At 36.3% G+C, this 23,701-nt stretch overlaps 2 protein-coding genes across 3 annotated transcripts in view; both read right to left on the bottom strand.

Moving 5' to 3' along the window:
* Positions 1-656: 656 nt before the first annotated feature.
* Clic (chloride intracellular channel protein 5) lies at positions 657-9,924 on the bottom strand. Its single transcript, XM_076384762.1, has 4 exons — positions 9,722-9,924; positions 2,029-2,334; positions 1,612-1,938; positions 657-1,535 (listed from the first exon to the last, which is right to left on the bottom strand). The coding sequence occupies exons 1-4, from the start codon at positions 9,788-9,790 to the stop codon at positions 1,455-1,457; spliced, it is 783 nt and encodes a 260-aa protein (XP_076240877.1). The 5' UTR covers positions 9,791-9,924; the 3' UTR covers positions 657-1,454.
* Positions 9,925-12,447: 2,523 nt separating this feature from the next.
* LOC143183969 (PTB domain-containing engulfment adapter protein 1) overlaps positions 12,448-23,701 on the bottom strand; it is a 32,291-nt gene continuing 21,037 nt past the window's right edge. For both annotated transcript variants that reach the window (XM_076385841.1, XM_076385842.1), the window contains exons 2-9: positions 18,205-18,310; positions 18,059-18,126; positions 14,958-15,140; positions 14,555-14,881; positions 14,261-14,475; positions 13,973-14,187; positions 13,657-13,883; positions 12,448-13,569 (exon numbers count right to left, since the gene is read on the bottom strand). In XM_076385841.1, coding sequence (XP_076241956.1) covers positions 13,495-13,569; positions 13,657-13,883; positions 13,973-14,187; positions 14,261-14,475; positions 14,555-14,881; positions 14,958-15,140; positions 18,059-18,126; positions 18,205-18,274 — 1,380 coding nt within the window. In that variant the 5' untranslated portion in view covers positions 18,275-18,310 and the 3' untranslated portion in view covers positions 12,448-13,494. The remainder of the gene's footprint in view (positions 13,570-13,656; positions 13,884-13,972; positions 14,188-14,260; positions 14,476-14,554; positions 14,882-14,957; positions 15,141-18,058; positions 18,127-18,204; positions 18,311-23,701) is intronic.

Consider the following 23,701-nt stretch of genomic DNA (forward strand, 5'->3'; position numbering starts at 1 on the left):
ATCGTTCAGATCAATGTATTTTTCTCATTTTCGTTGGATTCGACTGTATAATTATATGAATATCATTGTTTATATGATTTTTTTTTTGTTAGATTTGGATAATGGAGTGGGTATATTTATGAATCTAATTTGTTGGAAACACTGGTATATTCATTTCTACGAATATAAACGGAATACAATAATAGTAGTAATAATAATTATTTATAATAATAATCATTTATAATATAATAATACAATTGCTAATACGAAATACCGAGTTTGTTAAGTGATTGGATTGTCTTAATAACAACCAGCACTGTCTATTTTTGATACTGTTTTCCGACCTTTTTCGAAATCATACTTTTCAAAGGTCAGTAATGATAGTGCTGTCATTTGTCAATTTCTTCCCACCCTGAAAATTTAATTATGAAACTAATAATTTAAAACAGTGTTAACGAGTCGATAAATTTACCTAACATTGTTGTATCGTAAAGTAAAACTTATTGTTAGAAGAAACGTATGCACTAAATTTTGCTTTTACACCTTACGTGAGAATGTAAGTTTGGAAATTTGTATACTAAACGGAGCGTATTAGACTAGAATATATTTTCTCATTTAAATGGGTTAATATATGAAAAAATCCATTGGAAATATATAAATAAATTTTAAAGACTAACCATCATTACGTCGCTTTATTGATTAATATTTAGATGCACGGTAAATACATTGCAGTTTTTAAGGAAAAAGAATAGAAAAAAAAACAAAAAAAAATGAATATATTAATATAATCAATAGTTAATTGCGATTCAAAATGCATACGTCCCTTTTGCATTCTTCGTTTCGCTGTACCGTTCTCACCATCAAAAGATGGCGATGAAAGAGGGGGACACCTAAACTGCTTCGTAAAAAGAAAAAGAATACGAAGTTTCAATTCTAAAGTACATATAAAAGATTAAAATACTTTTTCTAATAATAACTCACTACTCAAGTCAAAGCTACATACTTGATTCATACGTAGCAACAGAAGACAAAGAAAAGAAAAGATAACAGAAGGAAAAAATTATGTAATTTTATGGACACGTATACAGGTCGTTGTTGAATGCCTTCTTACATTTATATACGTATATCCTCCTGTCTGCTGCGGTAAAAAAGCTACTTGTTTTGTATTCATCAGTTTAGGCCATAAAACAGCGTTGACGATTTTATCAAATGTAGCAAAAGTATTATATAAATCGGTGTAGCAGCACGATCAAAACCCAAACGATGGAAACTTGGATGGAACCCCGCTCGGGTTCCATACACTCCTTTTATAAATAATGGACTCTTCCCAAGACGGAAGCGTTCGAATTGGAACAATGGTAAAAACGTTTACTGTGCAGTCACGTTTACACCGTTCGTGTCTACACCGAAATATCAACGATGATCTATCTGAATCGAAAAGACAAGGATCGTAGACCCGACGGCAGAGGTCCAGCCTAGTCGTCGTTGACCTCAATAGGGATACTGGTCGTGAAGGTTGGAGTCTCCAATTCTTCGTGTTTCTTCATTTTCATGCTCTGTAACAAAAGCATTATGTTTTAATCAAAACGTTCATATACTGTAAATTTGTTTCGTAGTATGTATTTATCTCACCTGTTGCAGCTTGTAATGATTAATGATATCCTGATCGGCCGGGCAACTTTGTAAGAAGGCATCTAACCTGTACATGTGATACATATACCGCCAGAGATGTACCAGTGTCTCTGGAATTTCGAAGTCCGCGAAGTACTTGCCAGCGACCCTGATGTGTTGGAGTCGTGGCATGAGCTCGCAGTCGAAGCAACACATTGTATCTCCGGTAAGGAAGCGCGTGCCCTTGCGGCCTAGATGTTCATCAATTTTGCGCAAATGTGCCATCAAAGACGAAGACTTCGGATCTTTATCCTTGTCCTTTGCGTTTAGCAGTAAAAGCTTCAGTTTCTGTAACAGGTATCGTATTCTTTCAAACACTAGTTCTAGTGAAAAATTACTAAAACTTTTCGTCAAAAGATCCTATTTATTTTTACGTACGCTGAATAAGTTCTCAACAAGAGTAGCCACTTCTTTGTCCTGCACGAAAAGATTGTGTCCACCAGGAATGTTCTTCATGATGTGCCGTTCGATTTTCTCGTTTTCCAATATGGCGTCACCGTTGTCGATTAAAATTGGTGGCGGCGTTGCCTGGAAATTGGTACGAAAATCGGGCGGCGGTTTCTGCATATCGACAGTGGTCACTTTCAGCGAAATTGTCTTCAACTCGGCCAACAGGTACAAATCCATGAAGTATTCCTGACAGAAGAGGCAAGCGCCCTTTCGACGACCATCGATCGTGGATGCCTGCGAACACATTTGTATTCTGTTACTCTACCGTTAATTGATACCCTAATAGGCGCGCTAAATAGCAAACGCGGCAGATTAAGCGTTAAATTAATTCAGAACGTTAGTTTTTTTCTGTTGTCTATTCGCAACGAAACGAAGAACATAGTTGACTAAGCAAATTGAGAATATCTAGTCGTATTCGCTACGCTCTCATTTTCCCCGATGTCACGGTTTATTTATTCTCTCCGGTGACGCACACTGCTTTCTTTCTTAGTCAAAGGTATACTTAGGAATTGTCTTTCGCCGAATTGTGGCACAAAAAGGAGTTTATATCGTCTATTAACTTCCTAGTGACTAGAGCCTAATCCAACTCCCTCATCAATGTAGCAACAAGTAGAAGCAGGGAAGCTTTCGAGGGATCATAATTCCATCCTCATTCAGAGTATACTTTACGTTAATTATTGAAGATAGCGAGCAGAGGCATTCAGTATCAGTGCAATTTGAATAAATTAAATCTCGGCAAGGTGCCAGCTATCATCGTGAACGTCGTTTCTATTTTCACTCCGTTTCGGCGATCGTCTCTGCTCCGAGCAACTCGCGCCTTCTCGGCTGGCTGACACGAGATTCCTCTCTGTGCCGCAATTTCCTATGGAGAAGATGAAGCCACCGAATCGAGCATCGCGACGTTCGCACGGATGATCATTTTTTTTACGATGACGCAAGCCTGGCCTCTAAGCTTGGAGACCGTGCGACGCGAATGCGAGCCGATCTTCGTAAAAGTCAACATGTGCCAAGCCTGGCAACTTTTTGGCCGAGGCAAGAGCGCGGCAATTTTGCGCTTGGTCAGTTACGTGCGTTTTTGACAATGTCTACGTCCAACAGAGGAAAGATATGATTAATTGGATGTTATGACAAATAATGTTAGCATTGACGAGAGGGAAGCGTTGAATCGGTGGGAAAAATCTACTGTCCTCGATTTTGCTATTTACCAGTCGCTTTCGTGTTGCGTGTGTCAATTCTCGATAAGAATGTTAATACTTAAATGGGCTGTAGTCCTCGACACTCTTATTTTTTTTTTTTTTTTTTTTTTTTTTTTTTTTTTTTTTTTTAAATGGAACGCATATAATTTTTTATGAATATGTTCAATGAAGATTGCTAAAATTCACGTGGTAAAGTTTTAAAAATATTTTATTATTTGCACAACTAAAAAAAAAAAACTAAATAAGAGTTAAACGTAGAAGGTTGAAATGAGACAGATGAATGGAACCATACCTATTAGTTTTCTTCAATTTGTATTCAGAAACTTTGAATTTATTCTGATTTCTGCAAACATAGTCATACAATTCAAAAGTGTAAATTAATGTCGTATTCTAACTGGTTAACAATAAGTGATGGGTTGTTTAATACAGGGTATTCCGTAGAACTATTTGCATTTCAGTTTGTGTTACATTTTAATATAAAAATCTTTATGGAGCACTCTGTAAATGATTAATGTATAGGAGTAACTATTTTTATAAGTGTTGTAGAAAGTATAAATCTTTAAAAAAATATGTAATATCAGAACATAATAATAGTGAGTATTTATATATTTCTTGGAACAACCATACATAGAAAATGCAAAATAAGTTATATATACATAATAAGTAACTGTATCAGTCATTTTAATTGCTTCAATAGATCTGGTGTTAAGTTCGTATACAATGTGTATTTAAAACGCCATGTATATTTAAATATAGTCTTTACTCCCTATAATCTTGCAATTCACAACCAGCACCGAGCTTATAACAGCATAACATGCTCATTTCCAAGGTTAATTAATGCGTTGATGACTCGTGTTTATTATACCAGAAGTGAGACTAAAGGAGAATGACATAATTCCAAAAATAACAGAAGCCTAAGAAATATCGACGAGGTTATAAGCAATAAAATTCATACAGTACTTATGGAAAAACCATTCATGCATTAATTGAATACGAATTCTAGAATCTAGTTAAATCAATGATTCGAAGAAAATCTGTGAGAAATCAACAAAGGTATCCATGTCATCGAATATCGGCGTGACACGGAAAGCATCGACAGTGGATCAAATGTCACGAAGACGCTGGAGCGTCCTCAGTCTTCGAACGCGGGTGATCTCTTGACTTGACTCGCGCGCACGAGCCTTCCTTTCTCTCTTGCGAAAGCCAGAAAATTCGATTACAATCGACGTTCACGGTCTTTGTCGTGAATCGTAATATATTTGACCCCAAGTGGTTGAGCACTACAGCCGCGAATCACGTGTCGCGAATTTTCGCCAAGCAAGCTACCCAAAATGCACAGGTCTGGTATGAGACGCGTGGCGAACAGTTGATGGAAGCACATTCTTGATTTTGTTCGAAGCGAGCGTTTCTTTAGCGAACATCAGTGTATTTGCGCGGGAATCTCAGTATTGACTGACCAGCTTTTTGTTAAGATTCTGTGTCACTACGCGTTTCCTTGATGTGAAATTTATGATGGACATGTTCAAATAAATTACTTATTGCATTACTTTTTCCATTTTTAAATCAAAATTCATGGAGAAACAGAGTTACTTATTTAGTTCTTAATCTAACGACTTCAATCATCCTCTCTGTACAAAGTAGTTAGTCATATTTAAGGCATAAAGTAGCATTTCCTATTTGGCACTTTCTATATTTTGATCTTATTCTTGTAGAGTCTTTAGACGTACTTCAATTGTATTTAGAAAATTTACTTCTTTAAATCAATCAAAATCTATTGGCCTAATATTTAGTTGTAACTGGCGTTATTTACAGAAATGTTACAAAAATATATTATATTGCTAAAATGTAATTGATTTTAAAGTACCTATAATTGATTATAGTGTTCCTCACCTAGATTTTCAATATTAACATCAATTTAATCGAAGCAGAATTTTGAAACTTTCTAGTTTGTATATAGTATACTTCTTAGTTTATCGCTAAATGAAAAAATAATCCAATTGTTTTCTGGCATAAAAGTAGTAAATGTCTAAAGGTACGCGCATTTGATTGTGTATACTTCAAGTGTGTATTTAAAGTTGAAAGTTTCCAGAATGTTTGGAACAGGAATAAGAAAGGAACAATGTAAATGGATTACGTCACCGAACAAGTTACCGTATAATGCATTCCACAGGATAAATAAGTAAATATGCGCCCCACCACCTATTGGTGGTGTACGTGCACTAATGAATACAGTTTCATAACGCATGTATACGCACGTGCCTCCTGCAACTTGAGGATACGACACGATACACTATTTTTCTTTCTTTCGTGCTCCGTCTTTATATCTATTATATGCATGTACGTACCGTTAATAGCATACATGCTCGATTAAAAAATATCCTATGTACAGTATTACCACAAATGTATCAATAAACCGACCAATAGAATTCGTTCTTCGTGTTTCCGTTAGTATACTATTGCATAGATCACTGATATCATTTTTGTGTCGATCAGGTGACAAGTAGCTCGAGATTATCATCGTTAATGTAACTTCATGCTTTCTTGAATAGAAACGCCGGTTCTTGCTTCTTTTGTACTTAATTCTTCGAGAATGACTCCATGACCCTGCTCGAAGATTCACGAACATCATTCTGTCTCCTACTACTGATGCTCGTAATGACCTTACGGAAGATTAAGCAGCAACATCCGATCGATTTTTTCGTAACCACGTTCGGTCACACGATACTTTGCCGCAACTAGAAGTACTTGGACGTTGAGCATTCGTTGCTCATGCATGCTCCTTTACATGAACGTAGCGAATTTCATTATGAATGCACAGCTACGATATTTTTACAGAACTACGAATAAATTCTGTACGAACAAATTTCCGAGTCTATAAAAGGAAAATAAACCATTTTGATATTTTTTTGTGCAGGCACCTTTACGGTTATTATTGTGAATGTGCATAATTCTCTGTGATTCCCTTATTTGTCTTTTTTAACATGAAATCACCGTCCTTCTGCTTACATAATTGGTTAAAAATATCTTGCGTTTTGACACAAACACATTGCCAGTTCTCCCAATCGCAGGACTGGAAGAAAGACGTAGAATCTATTCTAGGTTTTGTTATTAACTATGTTTACACATACATTACAGCGCAATAAATTCTTTGGCCGATAATACATATACTCAGGCAAAACATATGTTCATAAACACAGTTCAAGAAATGAAATCTAAATAAAAGTTTGCTTTATCTTTCAAATAGTATAATTTGCACTTTACTTTTTGTATTTTCTAAATTTTTGAATATTACATGTATTCTATAATTTTCTATACATTTCAAATTTCTGTAAATGCATAAAAAATATCTTACACTTCAATACATAAAATAACAGTATAAAAAAGAACAAGTAGAATCAATCATAGATGATCTTATTAACAATTCCTAATCATACACACGATATTCATTCACAAACACGAACAAAAGATATATTTATGAGGGTACGTACAAGGTCTATGTAAAGAATACTCCAAAATTTGGCAATTCGAGTGAACACAAAATACACCTATGTCTATCGTTCACGCAATAAGTAATCTTCCCCTAAAATATTTGATTGGAGCTGTATCTACATCCACATCTAGAGATAGGCAAAGTCGGTACCGGCGTATAAAGCGATGAGCAAGTGCAGAAGAATAGTAACGATGTTCATGAGGAGAATCCCGATGAAGAAAGAGAGGGAAGTTAAGAAGTCGATGTCCACGCAGCGAGGGGGAAAGAAAGCCAGAAGAGTGAGGAAAGCGGAAGGTAAAGGAGTTCATCGTTTAACGGTAGAATCTCGAGGACCTGGGCGAGCTGCCCCATCGTTTCATCCCGTTTGACACACTTACGGAGACCTCGCATGATCGCCTTCCGAGTGCAAGGTCGGCCAGTTACCATTAAATCTCCACGTGTAATGAAACATCGTCGCCGGCTATCTCTCGATCCCGTAGGATTCTACTTATACGGTTCTCACCAACGACACTTCTCTTCTTTTCTTTTTTCATTCGTGACTAATTGAAAGGGGTACGCTGGCACTCGAATCATGAACATTGGTACTATGAGGTTGTTACGTATGGTCAACTTTTGTAGAAATGCTATCACAGTGCTCGAAATAATTTTAGTTCCATCAAATACAATTGGCAAATTTAAAGAGTGATATTTTACTTATTAAGTACTTCGTTAATCTCTTCATGATACTGACATGTGTAAGTGGAATCAGGCAAAAAATAGGTTGTATTTTAATGAATTTATTGTTAATAACATAACCTATAATTAGTTCTACGAGGTTATTCTAGGGTCATAATAGTAAAATTGGTAATACATTTTGTGCTAGAGCATAAGGTATTTTGTCATTAAGTGTATATTTAGTTTTCTAAGATGAAATATTTTTTGCGAAAGTATAAACATTGACTATACACTTCTTTCATAAAATAAAACATTCTTTCATTATCATTACTATTATTATATGTAACGTCTTCAATACACTAAAAGACACAAAAGTTGTGAAAGCATTAATTAATTTAACTTAAAGTGTAAATGCTGAAGCATAGCACAAGACAATTATTCTATTTAACCCTACTACAGTTAAATAATTATCCAAATATAATTAGAAAGAAGTCAAAACATTATTTTAGTTTTGATGAAGGGTCCCCAAGAAGGTTATACATATATCAACTGTCTAAATTATTGAAAATCCTACCAACATTTGAGTGAACGATGACAGGAATGCAGTACGTACTTATACATTTCTAATCTCATAAACGTACTAATAAATTAGAAGAAAAGTTAGCATTGTATATATTCACAAAACCTTCAATACTTTTGAAAAATATTACATCACAATGATACTCAACCTACGAGGGATGAAAGAAGAAGGAACAGGTAAATATAAAGATGCAGGCATATATAGAAGAAAAAATGATAAATAAATCTTGATACAATTTACAGCCACAGTTATTTCTCAGAAACACAAAAAGATAACAAGGTGTTTACCAGAATCACATTCTAAAAACGCACACCGGTTTTGGACTCAACGATTTCAGTAACGATGCGATAAGATTAGCGTTTGACATTGTTCCGATTAGGCGAACGGCGCAGGTGAAGCGAGTCTCGAACCGATCGGATTGGCGAAAGTTTAATCGCACGACCGACCACTCGTAATTGGACAATCGAGGGAAGCCTCTTTCCTCTTAAGGAATCGTTTCCCAGGAAACACGGTGAAAGAGCGTTCCGAGAAGCTCGATCGAGTTCGCCCTCGATTGGATCGATTCTTGGCGACTTCTATCATACTTATCTGTATTGGGAGGGAAAAACGCATGTTTACGCTCACAACCGCCACGATCACGATAGTGGCGCGCGTCTACTGTATCAAATACCTCGAATCAAGCGAAGAAATCACTCCCGACAGCTAATCAATTTCACCGACGCGATCTCGGTAATCTCTCGCTTGCAAGCTCCCAATTGGTCTCGCGGAAAATTCAAACCGTCCATTGCCCTATATTCGCTATTTACATATCTTCTGTTAATCGCTACAGGGACGGTGGAACCTTCGACCGACTATTTCTTTAACCTCAGATGCTTGGTTGTATGCATGCACGAACGGTTCTAATCTCGTTAAATTAATATACGGCCTGTGCGAATGCGTCGTTTACGTCATTGGACGGCTCGCGGGTATTTTCTGACGGATCGGGCGGGAAAAGAAACGAGCACGGGAAGGCCTGTAACATAAAGTATGAATCAGGCGATGACAACCGATCGACCAAAAAAGGAAAGCACTGCTGCTGGAACATATCGCGAGATAAGAGAGTCAAGAGTTTCTTTCGTCGCAAGAGAGGCCTGGTGACGTGGGGAAGGTAGTCAGGCAAAATTCTCCACGAATACGTATATTTTACATTTCCTCTCTCGCTTTGGCATTACGTCGGTTTCGTCGAGCTTGCAATTGGTCATCGCCGAATAAGAAAAGCTCCGTCTCGCCTCCATATTCCGCGAGGCAAAGTCCAGTCCGTTGTCACATCGAGATTTCTGACGTTCGAGATCGATCGGAGGAATCGATCGGGCAACGGCCACGAAAATGTGGAAAAGGAAACGAGAGACAGGCAAGGAGGCGGTTGGACGCTTAAAGGAACCGTTCGACGAGTGGTTAGCGTGGTGTGATCTTACTATTTCCGAAACGGTGGACGATGCATGTACCCATAGGGGCCTCTTTGTCGCGGGGCGCCCCTCGTTTCGGGTGCGCTCGCGACCACCGTCGAGCAAGGAGAAGCGGAGTCGGTGAGGAAGAAGAGAGCACAGGAAGAAACCAGTCCAGTTCGTTCCACGCCCATATCGTGCACGGAACGATCGCCTTTTTTCCCCCATGTCTCATTCCTCCTTCCTCGTCTTTGCTCTTCACGCGTGCCAGACTCACCTTGATGATCAGCTCGATCTCGGGCACATCCCCGTTGCTGGTGCCGTTCTCGTGGCCGTCGTCCGCCATCCTTTGGCTTCTTCTTCCGTCTGCTGAACGGGGAAAGGCACTTTTTTCTCGTACTCCGCAGTACACGATCGAACAGGACACGGCTGCTTCTCCGATGCCAAACTTCAACAGAACGCGATGGAAGCTCGCGGAATACTGACGCAGCGCGTGCCGCGCCACGTTTACGACAATGGCGCCGCCTGACGGGACAATCGTCAATTCGTCGCTGGTAATTTCGGTCGGCATTCTAGCGTGCGCTCGTGCCAGAGAATATTCAAAAATTGAAATTGAGTAGCGTTGTTACGGACTCGAACGCTTTAATTTCAATCTTAACGCTTTCTTTCCCCACGTAGTCATAGAGCTACATATTAATCGAAATCAAAATCCTAAGTTCTTTACTTACCAATGTTAACAAATAACGGCAAATGCAACGAAGACTTGAATGTTTTGTAAATCTTAGAATATTTTCGTGAAGCACATATTTGATGTATAAAGTGTTCAAAATAGAAATATTTCTTTGTTGTCGTTTAATAATTTGGCAGAGAAAGAGTTAAAGGAAAAGATAAAAACTTTGAGTTGTGAAGGTTTCGTCCTTTTAATTTTCGGATACGAACCGTTTACTAAAGAAAAATTTAACTTGCAGAGCTTTTGAATATATATTAATATTTCTGCGGTCTATATCAGACTGTTTTAACATGTTACTCAACAAAAATTGCATGCAACCAAATCTTGAACTTAAACAATGTTTGCTTTTATTTGTTTTTTCTTCTCAAATTTAAACAATAAAATTCATTCATTCTTTAAAATGTAGAGTTCAAAAGTTAGAATTATACCAGTGTTTAGAAGTCATAGTATGTAGATATATTTAGATCTATTATTTTAAGTTTAGAGAAAGTGTTGAAAAAATTTTTACTTATAAAGTTAAACTTCGATTTACAGAGATTGAACGTTTCTCAATACAAGCTACAGTTGACAATAATTTTAATAATTTTATATTTTGATTTGCAGAGGTTTTCGCAGGAAAGTAATAGGGATCGAATTAACCTGTTATCTCATAGAAGTTCGAATTACCGAGACTCGACTGTACTAACAATCTAGATATTCTAGGTATCTGGGATATGGAATATTACCCAAATAGACAAGATAATATCATAAACGGGTAATACCCAAGGCACATCAGGTAATAATACACTTGTATTAATTACTAAACTCTATTTCCCGACGAACATTTGTTATCTTCCTTTTTTAATCTCTATAGTGACAAACTTGGTGATACTTACATACTTACAACATTTATATTATGGATACATATTTTCTTGCATGAATCGCAATAGTGATATATGAAAAAAGTGAACATTGTTTTATTGCCTCTCACATAAATAGAAATTATATTTTGAAATATTGTGAATGCCCGAATAACGATATGTATAAGGTAAAAATAAAACATATTCGGCTATTTCTCATTCTCTGTAGTATTTTTCGAGTATTTAAATACCCAATGGGTTGAACAGTAGCAACTCTAATTGAAATCCCTTAGGCTAAAGTGGATTATATATATTTAGCTTATTGTGGTGAGTTTCTTTTTCTCAGTATTGGATCGACTTATGTGGGTCAACATAGGTTTTATACAGAAAAGGATATATGAAATAATTATTTTATAAATGTTGCTACGATCATTTTAAGTGACGTGTGATACTATCTTTTTAGTTAGGATTTGATCATTCTGTCAGATAACAAAGAAGGAGAGCAGCACGATGACTCGCAGTATTTTATAGATTTTACTTGGTAATCACCGTGTTAACCTATAATTTTCTATTACCAATCGTGATTCTGCAAGTCTAAAATCTTTTGTTTGTATAGTATTTTCTTAGTTTCTTAATATTAAGATACTATTAGAAATTATTCTTAAGTCATGTACAGATTTACATTGGTCCTAGAGAGTCTGTATGTGTGCATTATCCGCAGCAGCAATAGTCCACGGATAATCCGCGGACAGTCTAGACTGTAGGCTGCTGAAGACACTGTTATGTGTCCTCATCTTTAGTATCTCTAGCCATTACGTTGAGTAGGTTGCTGCCACAGTTTGCGCAGGATATATACTTTTGAATTCGTAGAAAAAGAAACAATAGATACGTACTTGCATACATTATTTGCAGCCAGTCCGCGGATAGTCTATAAAATTGCAGAGAGTCCGCAGACGGTCCGCGAATTGTGTAGCATTTACACTCTGCCTTCAGACACGTGTCTGCAGACAATGTGTGTAAGTGTGTACATGGCTTAATAACATAAAACATTTACAAGCAGACGACATTAATGAATCGATCAATTGAAGTTCGATGAATCGCGATTTAAAGTTCAGTATACATTCAGTACACATACATATCGAAATGTGTCACTATACCAATCGAAATTTAAATATTTAAATATTTGAATTCAAATAATGTATCATATCATATATGTATGTATGGCCAACTCAAACGATTCTGGCTGTACTGACACACACACACACACCAGCCTCTCTCGCATTCAATGGCTCCCGTATCAGAAAGAGATAGAGAATGTGGGTGCGGCCAGATTCGTTTGAATTGGATGAACATTGCACTTATACATATGACTTTAAGGAGAAGATTTAAGGAATAAGGAGAATAGTGTTAAACTAGGGTGTGAAATAAAAAGAATTTCTTGGTTACAATATTCACGCATTATATTCTTAACGATAATGCTTAAACAATAGAGCAACAATAATAAAACAGCATTTCATATGTACACGATTAATAACCTTTCTCTTGTATTAAACATTAGCCAGCATGATGTTCGAGATTGTATGACTTCCGCACGCATAAACGCTTTTAAAATATACGACTAAAATCTTATATAACATTATTACGCTACTTTACATTTTTCTTGGGTTTTTCCTTGCAACATTTATGTATACATATATCTACGCTATCAGCGCAAAAGGTGAAACGATGGTCTGGGGAATGTAGAAGTGATGAATTCCATGAAAGGGCTGCAGCTATTACTTGTATATTCATTTTCTAGTAGTAATAACGTCTATCGTTACTTTAGTTAGTGTTCTCAGTTGTTTCTTGTATGAATTCGCACTGGCAAATAAGTAAATGTAATAGCCTTACATTAGTTTTACTCATTTTGTATAAAAATATGTTACGGATTTCTTTTCATTAGATTTTGTGGTAGTAGAGGCAGCTCTGTATTTCTTTCCGGTAAAAATACACGGTGTGTTTAACCGTGATTATAATTGCTTTGTTGACTGTAAAAATATTCTACCAAAGTTGCTAGTTTCTTTTACCATTTTCGCTTTACACATTTGTTTTATTGTTCAACTAACAATGAGATTCTGTTAAAATAATTTAAGATCTGGTTTCCTCTTGTTTCGATAAAACAAATTTTTTTATAAAAAACAAACAGTAGTAATAAAAGAATCATGCGAGTATCGATACCATTTGTTTTCTTTAACAAATAATAATCTCTGTATCGTACGGCATGGAGGCATGAGCCACTATCAATATTTAGTAGGCATGTGATAAATATCAAACATCACGATAAATATAAGGTTAATGTAATTATAGTAATAATTGACTAATTTTGGTTTCGTATAAATGTAGTCCCTAATTTGTCTATTCGGATTTTTATGCTCTCTAACGAACATACGATAATGCACAATCGGTTTTGTTTTTCTTTTACTTTTAAAGAAAATAATTCATTCAATTTCGTAGAGGATCCAAACTTTCCAACGAGAAATCATCGGTATCGATGGAAAGACCCCTACTGAAGCCATCCTAAAACGTTAACATTTTTATTATTAGGAATACATAGCAACATTAATATTCTTCAGGCGTATTATAACTTAAACAATGAAGTCATACCTTCATTTCGAGCAGTTTTTTGTCTAAAAGACCAATAGCGTTTTCTAATTCTTGCTGACTGGGATTAGAAATGACTGTTGTGGCTCCAAATTCACCCATTTCGAACGGATCATTAAATTCATTCTTCGTATTTACGGATGGCGTCGGATTAAAAGGAATGCTACCGAATAAATCTTCCTTTACTCCATTTTGACGTCTGGAATCCTTTGCCTTTGGTGGTGGTGCCACTGAGCAGAAAAAATAAGGAAATGAAAATATAATAACATCTTATAAAATATGTATCATTAATTTTGAATAGCAAAAGAATTAGACTTACATAATGGAGGAGGACTTGTAGTGCCGTTGCTCTGTGAGAAGAAGTTGGAGTTCGAGGATATTTGACCATTTAGAAGAGAACTATGATTCGTTTGGTGATTTGCGAAACCATTTGCTGCAGTTTCGTATGCCCTTGGATTAAAGTCTTCTTCGAATTCATCCATCAAGAGCCCTTCTAATTTGGTACCAACCGATGGCGTAGGAGTAGGTTCACTTCTTTTTAGGGAAAAAAATCTAATTATTAACTATTTATTATAAATTAATGTGTTTTTTGTACTTTCCTACGTACCCCAGGAAATTATCATCAAATGATTTTTCGAAGCTTCTTGGAGGAACTGGCGGTGGTTGCTGTGATCCATTAGAAGCATTACCATTGGTATCGTTGCTCGTGCTAAGGGAAGGCTTGTTACTTGTCCCATTTACCTGCGTCGTCTCATTTGATGCTCCAGGCACGTGTAGAATATCCGGAAGGTTGTGTTGGGACAAGTAAGCCGACACATCGGCCTAAAATAAGAATATTCATGAATCATCCGTTCCTAAGGTTTCGAACAAAAAATATTCTACTTATATTCTTCGAACTAACCGATCCTTTGATAGCAGCTATGTCCTGTAGCCGTTGTCGATACACATTATTCTCGTATTCCAGCCGTTTTATTTTCTGTTGCAGTACCATGCAGCGCCTTTGTGTCTCCAAATCTTTCCCCGATGTTTCCAAGAACCGCCTGTAAGCCAGATCAAATGCTTGACCAATCGTCAGCGTGATCTCCTCAGCTAATTTATCACTGACGAATACGAAGCATGTGTGCCTCTCGGCATCTTCTTCCTTCGCGATGAAACTGAAGAACTTCTTTTCGCCCTTGTCATCAGCGCAATAGGATATTCGGTGCAACGGATACTGGTGCATAATTCGCTAAAGGGACATCGATGATTTAACATATGTGTCAAGTGAAAATCTAATTGTGTGTGAAGTATTAAAATCGTAATACTTTAGGCGACGTTTTCGTTTTCGGTTCTTGAATCGCAACGCCATCGATGCTAATGGTCAACTCTACTTTCGGAGTTTTCGTCCCCTCGCTCTTTCTCAGCTGTTGATTAAATTTCAGCTTACAAATCGCCTCCTTGACCACTTCGATACCCTTCGGTTGATCCACTTCCGTGCTGCCCAAGTACTGAAACGTTTAACATATTAATCGTGAGATTACACCATTTGTAAACAAAGAGGCGTGAATCTAGGATGACCATGTGCCTATAAACTGTATCTGTGCTTCATTATTCATTCTACTTCTTTTTTATGTTCATTCCTTAGATGCTTACATACATTCAAACGATTATCGCAAAACCATTGCTGCATAATAACTGCATGCTTCACGAGTAACGGAAATATATATATATTCACAGATACATGTATATGTTATGAGACTGAGAGCAATGGTCAAGGCAGGCTAACGTCTACCGAGTGAACTCGATGCTTCGCATGCAATTAGTGCGTTGATACATCGATTGATTCAGCGGCTCTATGTTTGGTATTAATAGATTCGATGTAGCAAGTAGTCGCAACTCTTCTTCAACTAATCCACTTTGCGGTAAATGGCTGAGAATATATATCAGAAAGATCTGTATGTAAAGTGAAAACCTCAAAATTGAGTTGATGAGATGGAGAACAGTACTGGGATCTAGATATGTAAAATGCATACAACTATACGTTGGTATCAAATATCTGAAAATATGGTTTCTGGACTTGCACTATTCTTCACAAGAGTGGATGAAGGTTTTGTATAGCCCGGGGCTAGGTAACGATTAATGACATTCTTCATATAGACAGAATTTTGTAAGAAATATTTTCAACTCAGTGTGTCTTTTAAAGATAAACATTATATAATAATTTAAAAGTAATTTATTTTAGTAGAATGAAAAAATGAAACCCCTTAAAGGCTATTACCTTTCCCCCTCCCCCAGCCACCCCCTTAATCCTGGCCTCGTTCTTTGATGTACCGATTCAAATTGTTATTTCGGAGAAAACATGAAGCATTTCCGAAGCAAATGTTTCGCGCACCAGAATCCTTGATCGAAAGCTAGAAACGCAGCAACGCGAGTTTCACACAAAGACGATCGATTCGCTTCTATCGATGGAACAGTGAAATCACATCGTTCGCGAAATTTCAAGTACATTGAACTTCTCGCGCGTTCCAACATCAACCGGCTGGTATCCGAATGCGTGTATTTGTATTCCGAAAGAGGCACACATGCGTGCCAACAACGATTCTCGTCTAGCGAAATGAAAGGCAGAGGCGAACACCGTAAGGAGATTATGCAACTTTTTCGAGAGACAGCAGGCAATCGAAGCTGGTGACCAGACACATAATAAACATAAGACGAAACTCGAGCTGCGCAAATTGCGAAGCTTCTGGCGTAATTCGCTAAATACGATTGTCGTTATCCTCCGTGAACTCGATCTCTATCAAGCTGATGCGAAACCTAACATTTCTCGCACTCAAATCATCACTAATGAGGCGTAAATGATTTCGTCAGGTTACAAAACCGTCGACTGATAAAAGTCTGTCTGTTTGTTTGAGATTTGTAATTAAATTCTATATTTAAAAAAAGACAATTCTTTGGAATGCGTTTATTTGCTTCTTCTGGGAGCTCTAAATTATTTTTTCATGTCTTCTTTTTATCGCGGCATTCGTTATCGCTCAATAGCGCCGATACGACGCTGTAGACCATACATCAAAGAATGCAAGTGTATTTTTATATGAGGATAATTAATAAAATGATTGCTTTTAAGTATCAGCCAATATTTTCCATAACCAATTGTAATCATGACCTTAGCTTTTAATAAGAGGTCGTTATATTTAGAGGAATATCGAGAGTATAGTGCTGCGATCGCTTTTGTTTACATTCAATCGATTCTGCAACATTCTGTAACCTCGGTGCATTGCTAAACTTGCTTGTTACTGTTCTGCTATCGTTTAAACTTCGTGCAGACTTTACGAAGAAGTATCGAGAATTCTCTGAAACACCAAGATACGATAACTAATTTTTTTTCCATAGGGTATCTCGAGATGAATTCCATTACACAAGCGTGATAGCTGACAGAAAAATTGAGACCATAATTTATAACTTCGTTTGCTTAAAAAATTTTGATTACTTGTTGAAGATTGCCTTACATTGTTATTTCTAATGAAACAATAAAACATAAGAATCTACTACATAATATATAACAAACCTGAACATTTTTTAAGCATTGAACATCTTTTTTAGTCTAGAAACTATTTTACTTTTAGAATAACGCGTTAGTCCTGAATGGTTTTTTATAAAGTGATTTCAGCTAAGGAAAATATTTCTGTGGTACTTTGCATTCATCAAACTCAATATAATTTATGACTTTCTCTTATTCTTAAGTTTGTAGCGCAGTATGCAGAATTAAAGGCAAAGCCACGTTTATACTTTCAGGGGGCCTAAGCCCAATACCATTACGAGGTTTTAAAAGAACAAGACTATTTCGGTTACTCAAATTCATACAATTATTATAAATTTTAAAAAAGCGATAACTTTCCCAGTTAAAATAAGTTGTGTCAAGTGGCTGGGCCAACAAGATAGATTTTAAGGAATTTTCCTACATTAGACTGTGGTTTATATTGTTGACTATAAGCAGCAAGGTTTTAAAATGTGACCCCATAAAAAATGAAACTCCACTTTGCGCCTAATATGCCTTATGGTAAATGCGGCCTTGATTAAGAGAGCCCTACTTAGAAGCACGTATTTAACCCTTTCTTTCCCCACATAGCTATATGGTTATACATCAATCAAAATCAAAATTATTTAAGTTCTTTATTTTCTATTGCTAAGAAATAACAACGAATGGAATAAAAGTTTGAATGTGTTGAAAATATTAGACTATTTTAATAAAGCATTTGACATGCAAAATTCTCAAAATTATTTCTTTCCAGTCATCAAATAATTTGGGAAAGAAGAGATTACTACTATTGATTTGACAAATAAAAAAGGTTATAGTCATACTCTTTTTTTTTGCGGTTAGATCTTACACATATATTAAGATATTCAAATGACAAAAGTATTCTAATACCTTGACCAGGTAGGCGATGTGGCCTTTTTGGAGCGCATCCGGTGGGTGTATCCAGTTTCTACTCGTTCCTGTGAACAGAATTTTAGCGATTTCGTGTAACATTCAGTCTTCCCTTGACTTTGCATGTCATAGCACACTTCACTCACCATTTTTGCTCGTTTGATTTTTACTGTTCGTCGAGTTCTGCGCCCACTTTAGCAGCGTTGAGTTTCTCATATCGTCGGTCTGTGACTATCACCTGTTCACCGACACCTGGAGCAGAAAAAAATCTCTCGAAACCTTGCTTCACTCGCCAAAATACTACAATAGTTTTTCTCTATATTTTTAGAAAGCGTGTCACGTCACTTTCTTTGAAATCGTTCTCCACAAAGTTCTAGTCAACTAGAATTCCCCCCGATATGTGATGGAGTAACAGCACTCACACTTACAACGCTTATGAGTTTCAAGAATGCGCTCTCGAGATGCAAACCGACTCGCCCATACGTTTCGTTCTCATTTCTCTCTTGAAATGGAAATAGTTTCAGTCTGTGGAAGCATTTCGTTCTCACTATTTAAAGACATTCTTTTCACCAAGTTCAGAATGAGCGCTAATTAAAGGAGAAAATTTTCTTAACTTCCTAAGGTTCGTTCGCAAAAACAAATTTCCTGCATAAAGTGGGGAAACGTGGGGTGTTACATAAGCATTTCTAAGTATTCGTGATTCGCGGACCATGAGAAGCGGTACGAAGCGATTTTCATCATACCGTCACCTCCTCTCATAGATAAAGATAAAGTAGTTGCGGGACAATATCTTGGACGCATGTGTGTCGTTCGTTTCGTTGTAGACTACTTCCCATCGTTCTTGCGTTTCGCTGCACGAATCATCGTCACGCGACCGACCGCTACTGTTTTTTACTTTTTTTCTCAAGATTTCATGTAGTATCTCTGACGAATTATATTATCTCTGACGCATTGATATTATACGAATTTAAGCTTTGATCATGTGTGTAAACATTATCGATTTTATTCTAAATACGTTCCTTTAATACTAATAGGAAGCCAAGAATCATTAATTAAGGGATTACACCGCCTTCAAGATCTAGAAAAGTAGATAAAATTTGAAATTTTGTTCTATAGTAATTATTAAGTAATTAAATATTAGGGAGTTCTTTAAATCATTAAATAATATTTTAACTTTATTTTAATACACTTTTTATTACTGAAAGTTACTAAATGGATGTTGTCAGCTAGCAACCACGTAATATCCGAAATTATTCAATCAATTACCTCAAAATGTAAAAACTTCATTCCTTATAAATGTATTGAAAATATGGGACATGTGAAACATTTTATAAAAAAAGAACACACTGTTTTTCAAAAGAAAAAATGTCTTGTTTAAGATCGAGTTTAAAAGTCCATAGTACTAACAAATTAAGATATCAAAAATTTCGTACAGTATATAGTACATAATTTTATAAGGAACAGTGTATCTAAATTTGTAGTTAATCGGACGAATACTTTGGGGAATCTGTTGGGAGTTAACTAAGAAATTATATTTTCGAGAATAACAAGTTTGGAATTTCAAGCTTATACTATTCTGAATAAAATATAGAATCCTCCTCAAAGCTGTAATTTCATGAATATTATTCCTATTTCAAAAAATTCTTTCACCCAAAATATTCTGCATGTATGAAACTTCACAAAATACCAAGAAGAATTTTTGATTTTTTGGAAGCAACAAGGTGGTGCACCCTTTGTATAGGTAGAGAGACTTATAAGATTCTCCTTTCGGAATCACATCAAATACCTTTGTCACAATATTTGTCTACATATATATGTAAAATAGAGTAGAGTAGAACGTCTCTAGGGTAGAGTTTACAGACTTATTCATTAGAATTTTAAGTTTTTGATATGGAAAATTATCAGCTGTAGCTAAATCAAATGAATGCAATGAATGATGATCAATCACAATTATTTACTGTTTGTCCAAAAATTCGTGTGCAGCTGCAGTATAGGGTACAGGTGCAATACAAGCAGCCGTGGCAAGAATATTCAGCGTATGTAAACTTGACAACAAATCTCCACAAGTCTCTTCACGCACTGTTTGATCATGCAAAGTGCCATATGAATACCAAAAGGAATACCTATACTATAAAAAAACGAACGATTTTTACAAACACGATCAGCGTCTGAATTTATATAGTATTAATCCCGTTATTCTTCAAACATACCGTGCATAAGATGTTTCGAAAAGGTTTCGCCTAACTTTAGGAACAAAATACAACTATAATATAAAGCTATTTTCTTTCCAATTTCATCCAGACTTTTCAATTTCTTAATATGCAAATATTTAAATTTATAAATTTTTAAATTACTTAATTTTTACAATTTTGAAAAACTTTGTCTATTTCAATTTCTGGATTTTAGATCTTGGAGCTATGTAGCGTTCCTCTTCGTGAATAGTTTTGCATGGAGATCTGATAAACATAATTATAAGTAACTCTGTGCCAAGCACATAAATATGATCCTAATCCGCTCGAACACGATAGCAAAATAGAAACAGTGATTATAGATTATGCTAGGGAAGCATGAGACCCCACACCCTTTTCAGGCAACTTTATTGCTATTAGGGGTATTACGAAGAGATCTAGTCCTAACCACTGTTGACTATTGCCAACCGAATAAACATGGAGAAACTAGCTCTCACACTTAAAAGTGTTTGAAATATCTAGAAGTCACTACTTGATCTCTTGGCTGCTGGAAGTTTCTTCTAGGCGGAATTTTAAAGGTAGGGACCATGCACAACTACCCTTTCGGAATCCCATTCAAACAAAATAAAAACAGTTCGATGTATTTCAAGAACTTTCAAACATGTTCAGCAATCCACTTTCGCTAATAATAAGTCTAATACTCTAAAAGCTGTTATTGCAACACATTATCAATAACAAAACGTTTATGGATTTTATGCCTACATTTATTTCATCAGTACAATTAGCACACTATTTATAATAGTATACTCTTAAATTTGAATGAGACTTTAGATGCGTTGCATGCACAGATATACTTACATGGTTCTTTTCTTGTCTGTTATTAAGCTAAGTTATGTTTTTAAAATTTTTTTCAATTCTATAAAATGTTTTAAACACAAGTTATGTCTTTTGGATATCTTGTAACATACATAATTACAATTCTACGTCCATTTCTTGCATAATCATCAAATACGATAACACATCAATTTTTTAATAATATAAATTAGATATTTTAAGTAGTCTAGAGACAAACTAAGATTAAACATGAAAACAGTTTTAACAACGTGAGAGAGGTATCCCTGAACGCTTTGATGTACCACGACGCTACGTAAGTTGACTTGATTTTTCTATACTATTTATGCTTTTTTATAGTAGGTTTTACGATCCAATTTGTTACAAATTGTTCTAATAAAAAATATTTAAAAAATATTATAGTTCCATATAAAAGAACAAAAGGTAACGTCATATCGATGAAAAAAATTCCGATTTATGAAAATTATGCAAAATTAAATAAAGTTCAATTTTTATACAAGAGAATTTTTTAAAAAATTTAAGAAAACTTCTGAAATCTTGTAACGACAATCATATGAAACACCCTTTATACTACAGCTTAGGTCTTTTAGCAGCCCACGTTTCGGAGCAACAGGAAGGATGTCAAAGGAACTTTCGGGGGTAGCGATAACGCGAGAACGCAGAGCTCATTGTTCGTCGAGCAGATAAACCGCGTAAAACCGGCTTAAAGTGCAGCCGATTGTTCGCCGTTCGAGCAGTCAGCCTTGGACACGAAGGCTAAATCCTTTCGCGTTTCATCATCTCGCGCATGACACTATTCGCACTTGCGGCGACCGTTGTATATTCAATTAGATCAGCCGTGCAACGACGCGTTGCAGAACAGCCGGAGGCTTCCATTTCGTCGCTTCTCCACCGTCCACCGAAGCGGCCGATTTTTCCCCTGGAAGCCTCGATTCCACGTCCTTTTACTCGCGTCCACGGTCCATAGCACGCCTCGAAGTCGCCCGACAAGAACGAAGGCGAGAGAGAATTCCTCCAGAGCGTTAACTGAGAAATGAGCTCAATCACGATCTCGCTTTTGTGACGTGCCGCTGCGAGCCAGTATACATCTCCTGTACATTCTATTTGAGAGAAGCGTTTAACTGTTGAAAGGTGGAGGTTCGGATTTAATGCACGACTTCCTATTCCTCCCACGTAGCCGCAAAGAGGTCGGGCCAGAGCGGCTGGCTGGCTGGCTAGCTGGGCCGCGTGTATTGTGCCGGTTTGTTGTTGCCCCGCGAACCCACCAGGCCGAATGGAACCCGGTACCTTTCCGTGCCTTTCCGTGACTCGACGTCTGTATGTATAGGCTTTGCCACGCGCGATACAGTCTCTTTCTGTGCGACTTACAATGCTTTAAAACTGACATCTGACTACGAAAACTATTTGAATAGAGCAATGTCGCTCATTTGTTGCAGCCGTGACATAACTCAAAAGTTCGCTCCCTTTGAGTTGTTAGGGCAGAAATGGTTTTGGCATTAAATTATTGTATTATCAGATTTCCCTGAAAATCGTGATTTTTGGGTTGTCATTGTTACAGTAAATGGTAGATATGAACATTTGAACACAGAACAACTGTATTTCTTTTTAGAGGACTATGGATTACTAGAAACAATAGAATTATTGAAAAGTACGACTTTTTAAAACTATTTTCATTATAAATTTGAAATATTAAGTAGGAAAATTGAATTATTTGGTTAAAAAAAAGAAATATTTAGGATTTATACCAAAACTATTTTATGTAAATTACATTTGATCACGTAATATAAAAGAAACTACTTTGTATTTTGTTTACCGATTTACATTTTATAGATGACCTATTATGTACTGCTCTCGAAAATTGTCTACTTCTTTTATATTTGAACGCCTATGTGAAATTTTGATTAATCTATGCTAATTTATGGTAGTTCTATTTACAAACCCAGAATACGTGCAACAAAAAATTGGCTCTTATTAAGTGCTTGTAGATACGTAGAAGTATTAACAAATTTTTTTAACCTACCTATCGTAAAAACTAAGTATGCATTCTTCCCTATAAAATACATAACACGTAAATTATATTGTAAAAATTATTCTTCGCGAGCAGAAGAAAACTCAATCGCTAAATAAGTTTTTTAAAACAGTAAACACTACTGATTTCCGTGTACACATTACTATATTTAAACAATTTTCATAACATTCGTAAATAACATTCTAAAAGATCTTCAAGGATTTAGAAATCTAAAGAAACCAATAACCATATAACAGAAAGTGGTCAAAATTATGACCTATTCGCAGTCGAACGGTTTTAAAATGCTGAGCGACTTGAGGCTCCTTTCTTCGTCCTTCTATCGAGCTGTTCCAGCTGTCTGCGTGTGCAACCTCCTACACGCCAGGCCCTGAGACCCAGGTCTCCTGGGCCCCTGTCTCTGTCACAATACCGTTCTCTATTGTTCGACTCATTTCGAGGAAGTCGAAGGAATTTGGCTTCGAACTCGAAAAATTTACAAGGCAAAGGTAGTAACTTTAATTGCCTGTAGAGCACAGTATGGTTGCAAAAAGCTGAGATATGATCCTACGTTTTCATGGGTCGTTTGAAAGAAAC

The sequence above is a fragment of the Calliopsis andreniformis genome, chromosome 9 (assembly GCF_051401765.1).
Source record: "Calliopsis andreniformis isolate RMS-2024a chromosome 9, iyCalAndr_principal, whole genome shotgun sequence".
Classification (NCBI taxonomy): Eukaryota; Metazoa; Arthropoda; class Insecta; order Hymenoptera; family Andrenidae; genus Calliopsis; species Calliopsis andreniformis.

Excerpts from the sequence above, each read along its gene's own strand:
- Clic (XM_076384762.1), bottom strand. The coding sequence starts at position 9,790 with ATGGCGGACGACGGCCACGAGAACGGCACCAGCAACGGGGATGTGCCC. Across the intron at positions 2,335-9,721 it reads AGATCGAGCTGATCATCAAG|GCATCCACGATCGATGGTCG; the intron begins GTGAGTCTGGCA and ends ATGTGTTCGCAG. Across the intron at positions 1,939-2,028 it reads TTGTTGAGAACTTATTCAGC|AAACTGAAGCTTTTACTGCT; the intron begins GTACGTAAAAAT and ends TACCTGTTACAG.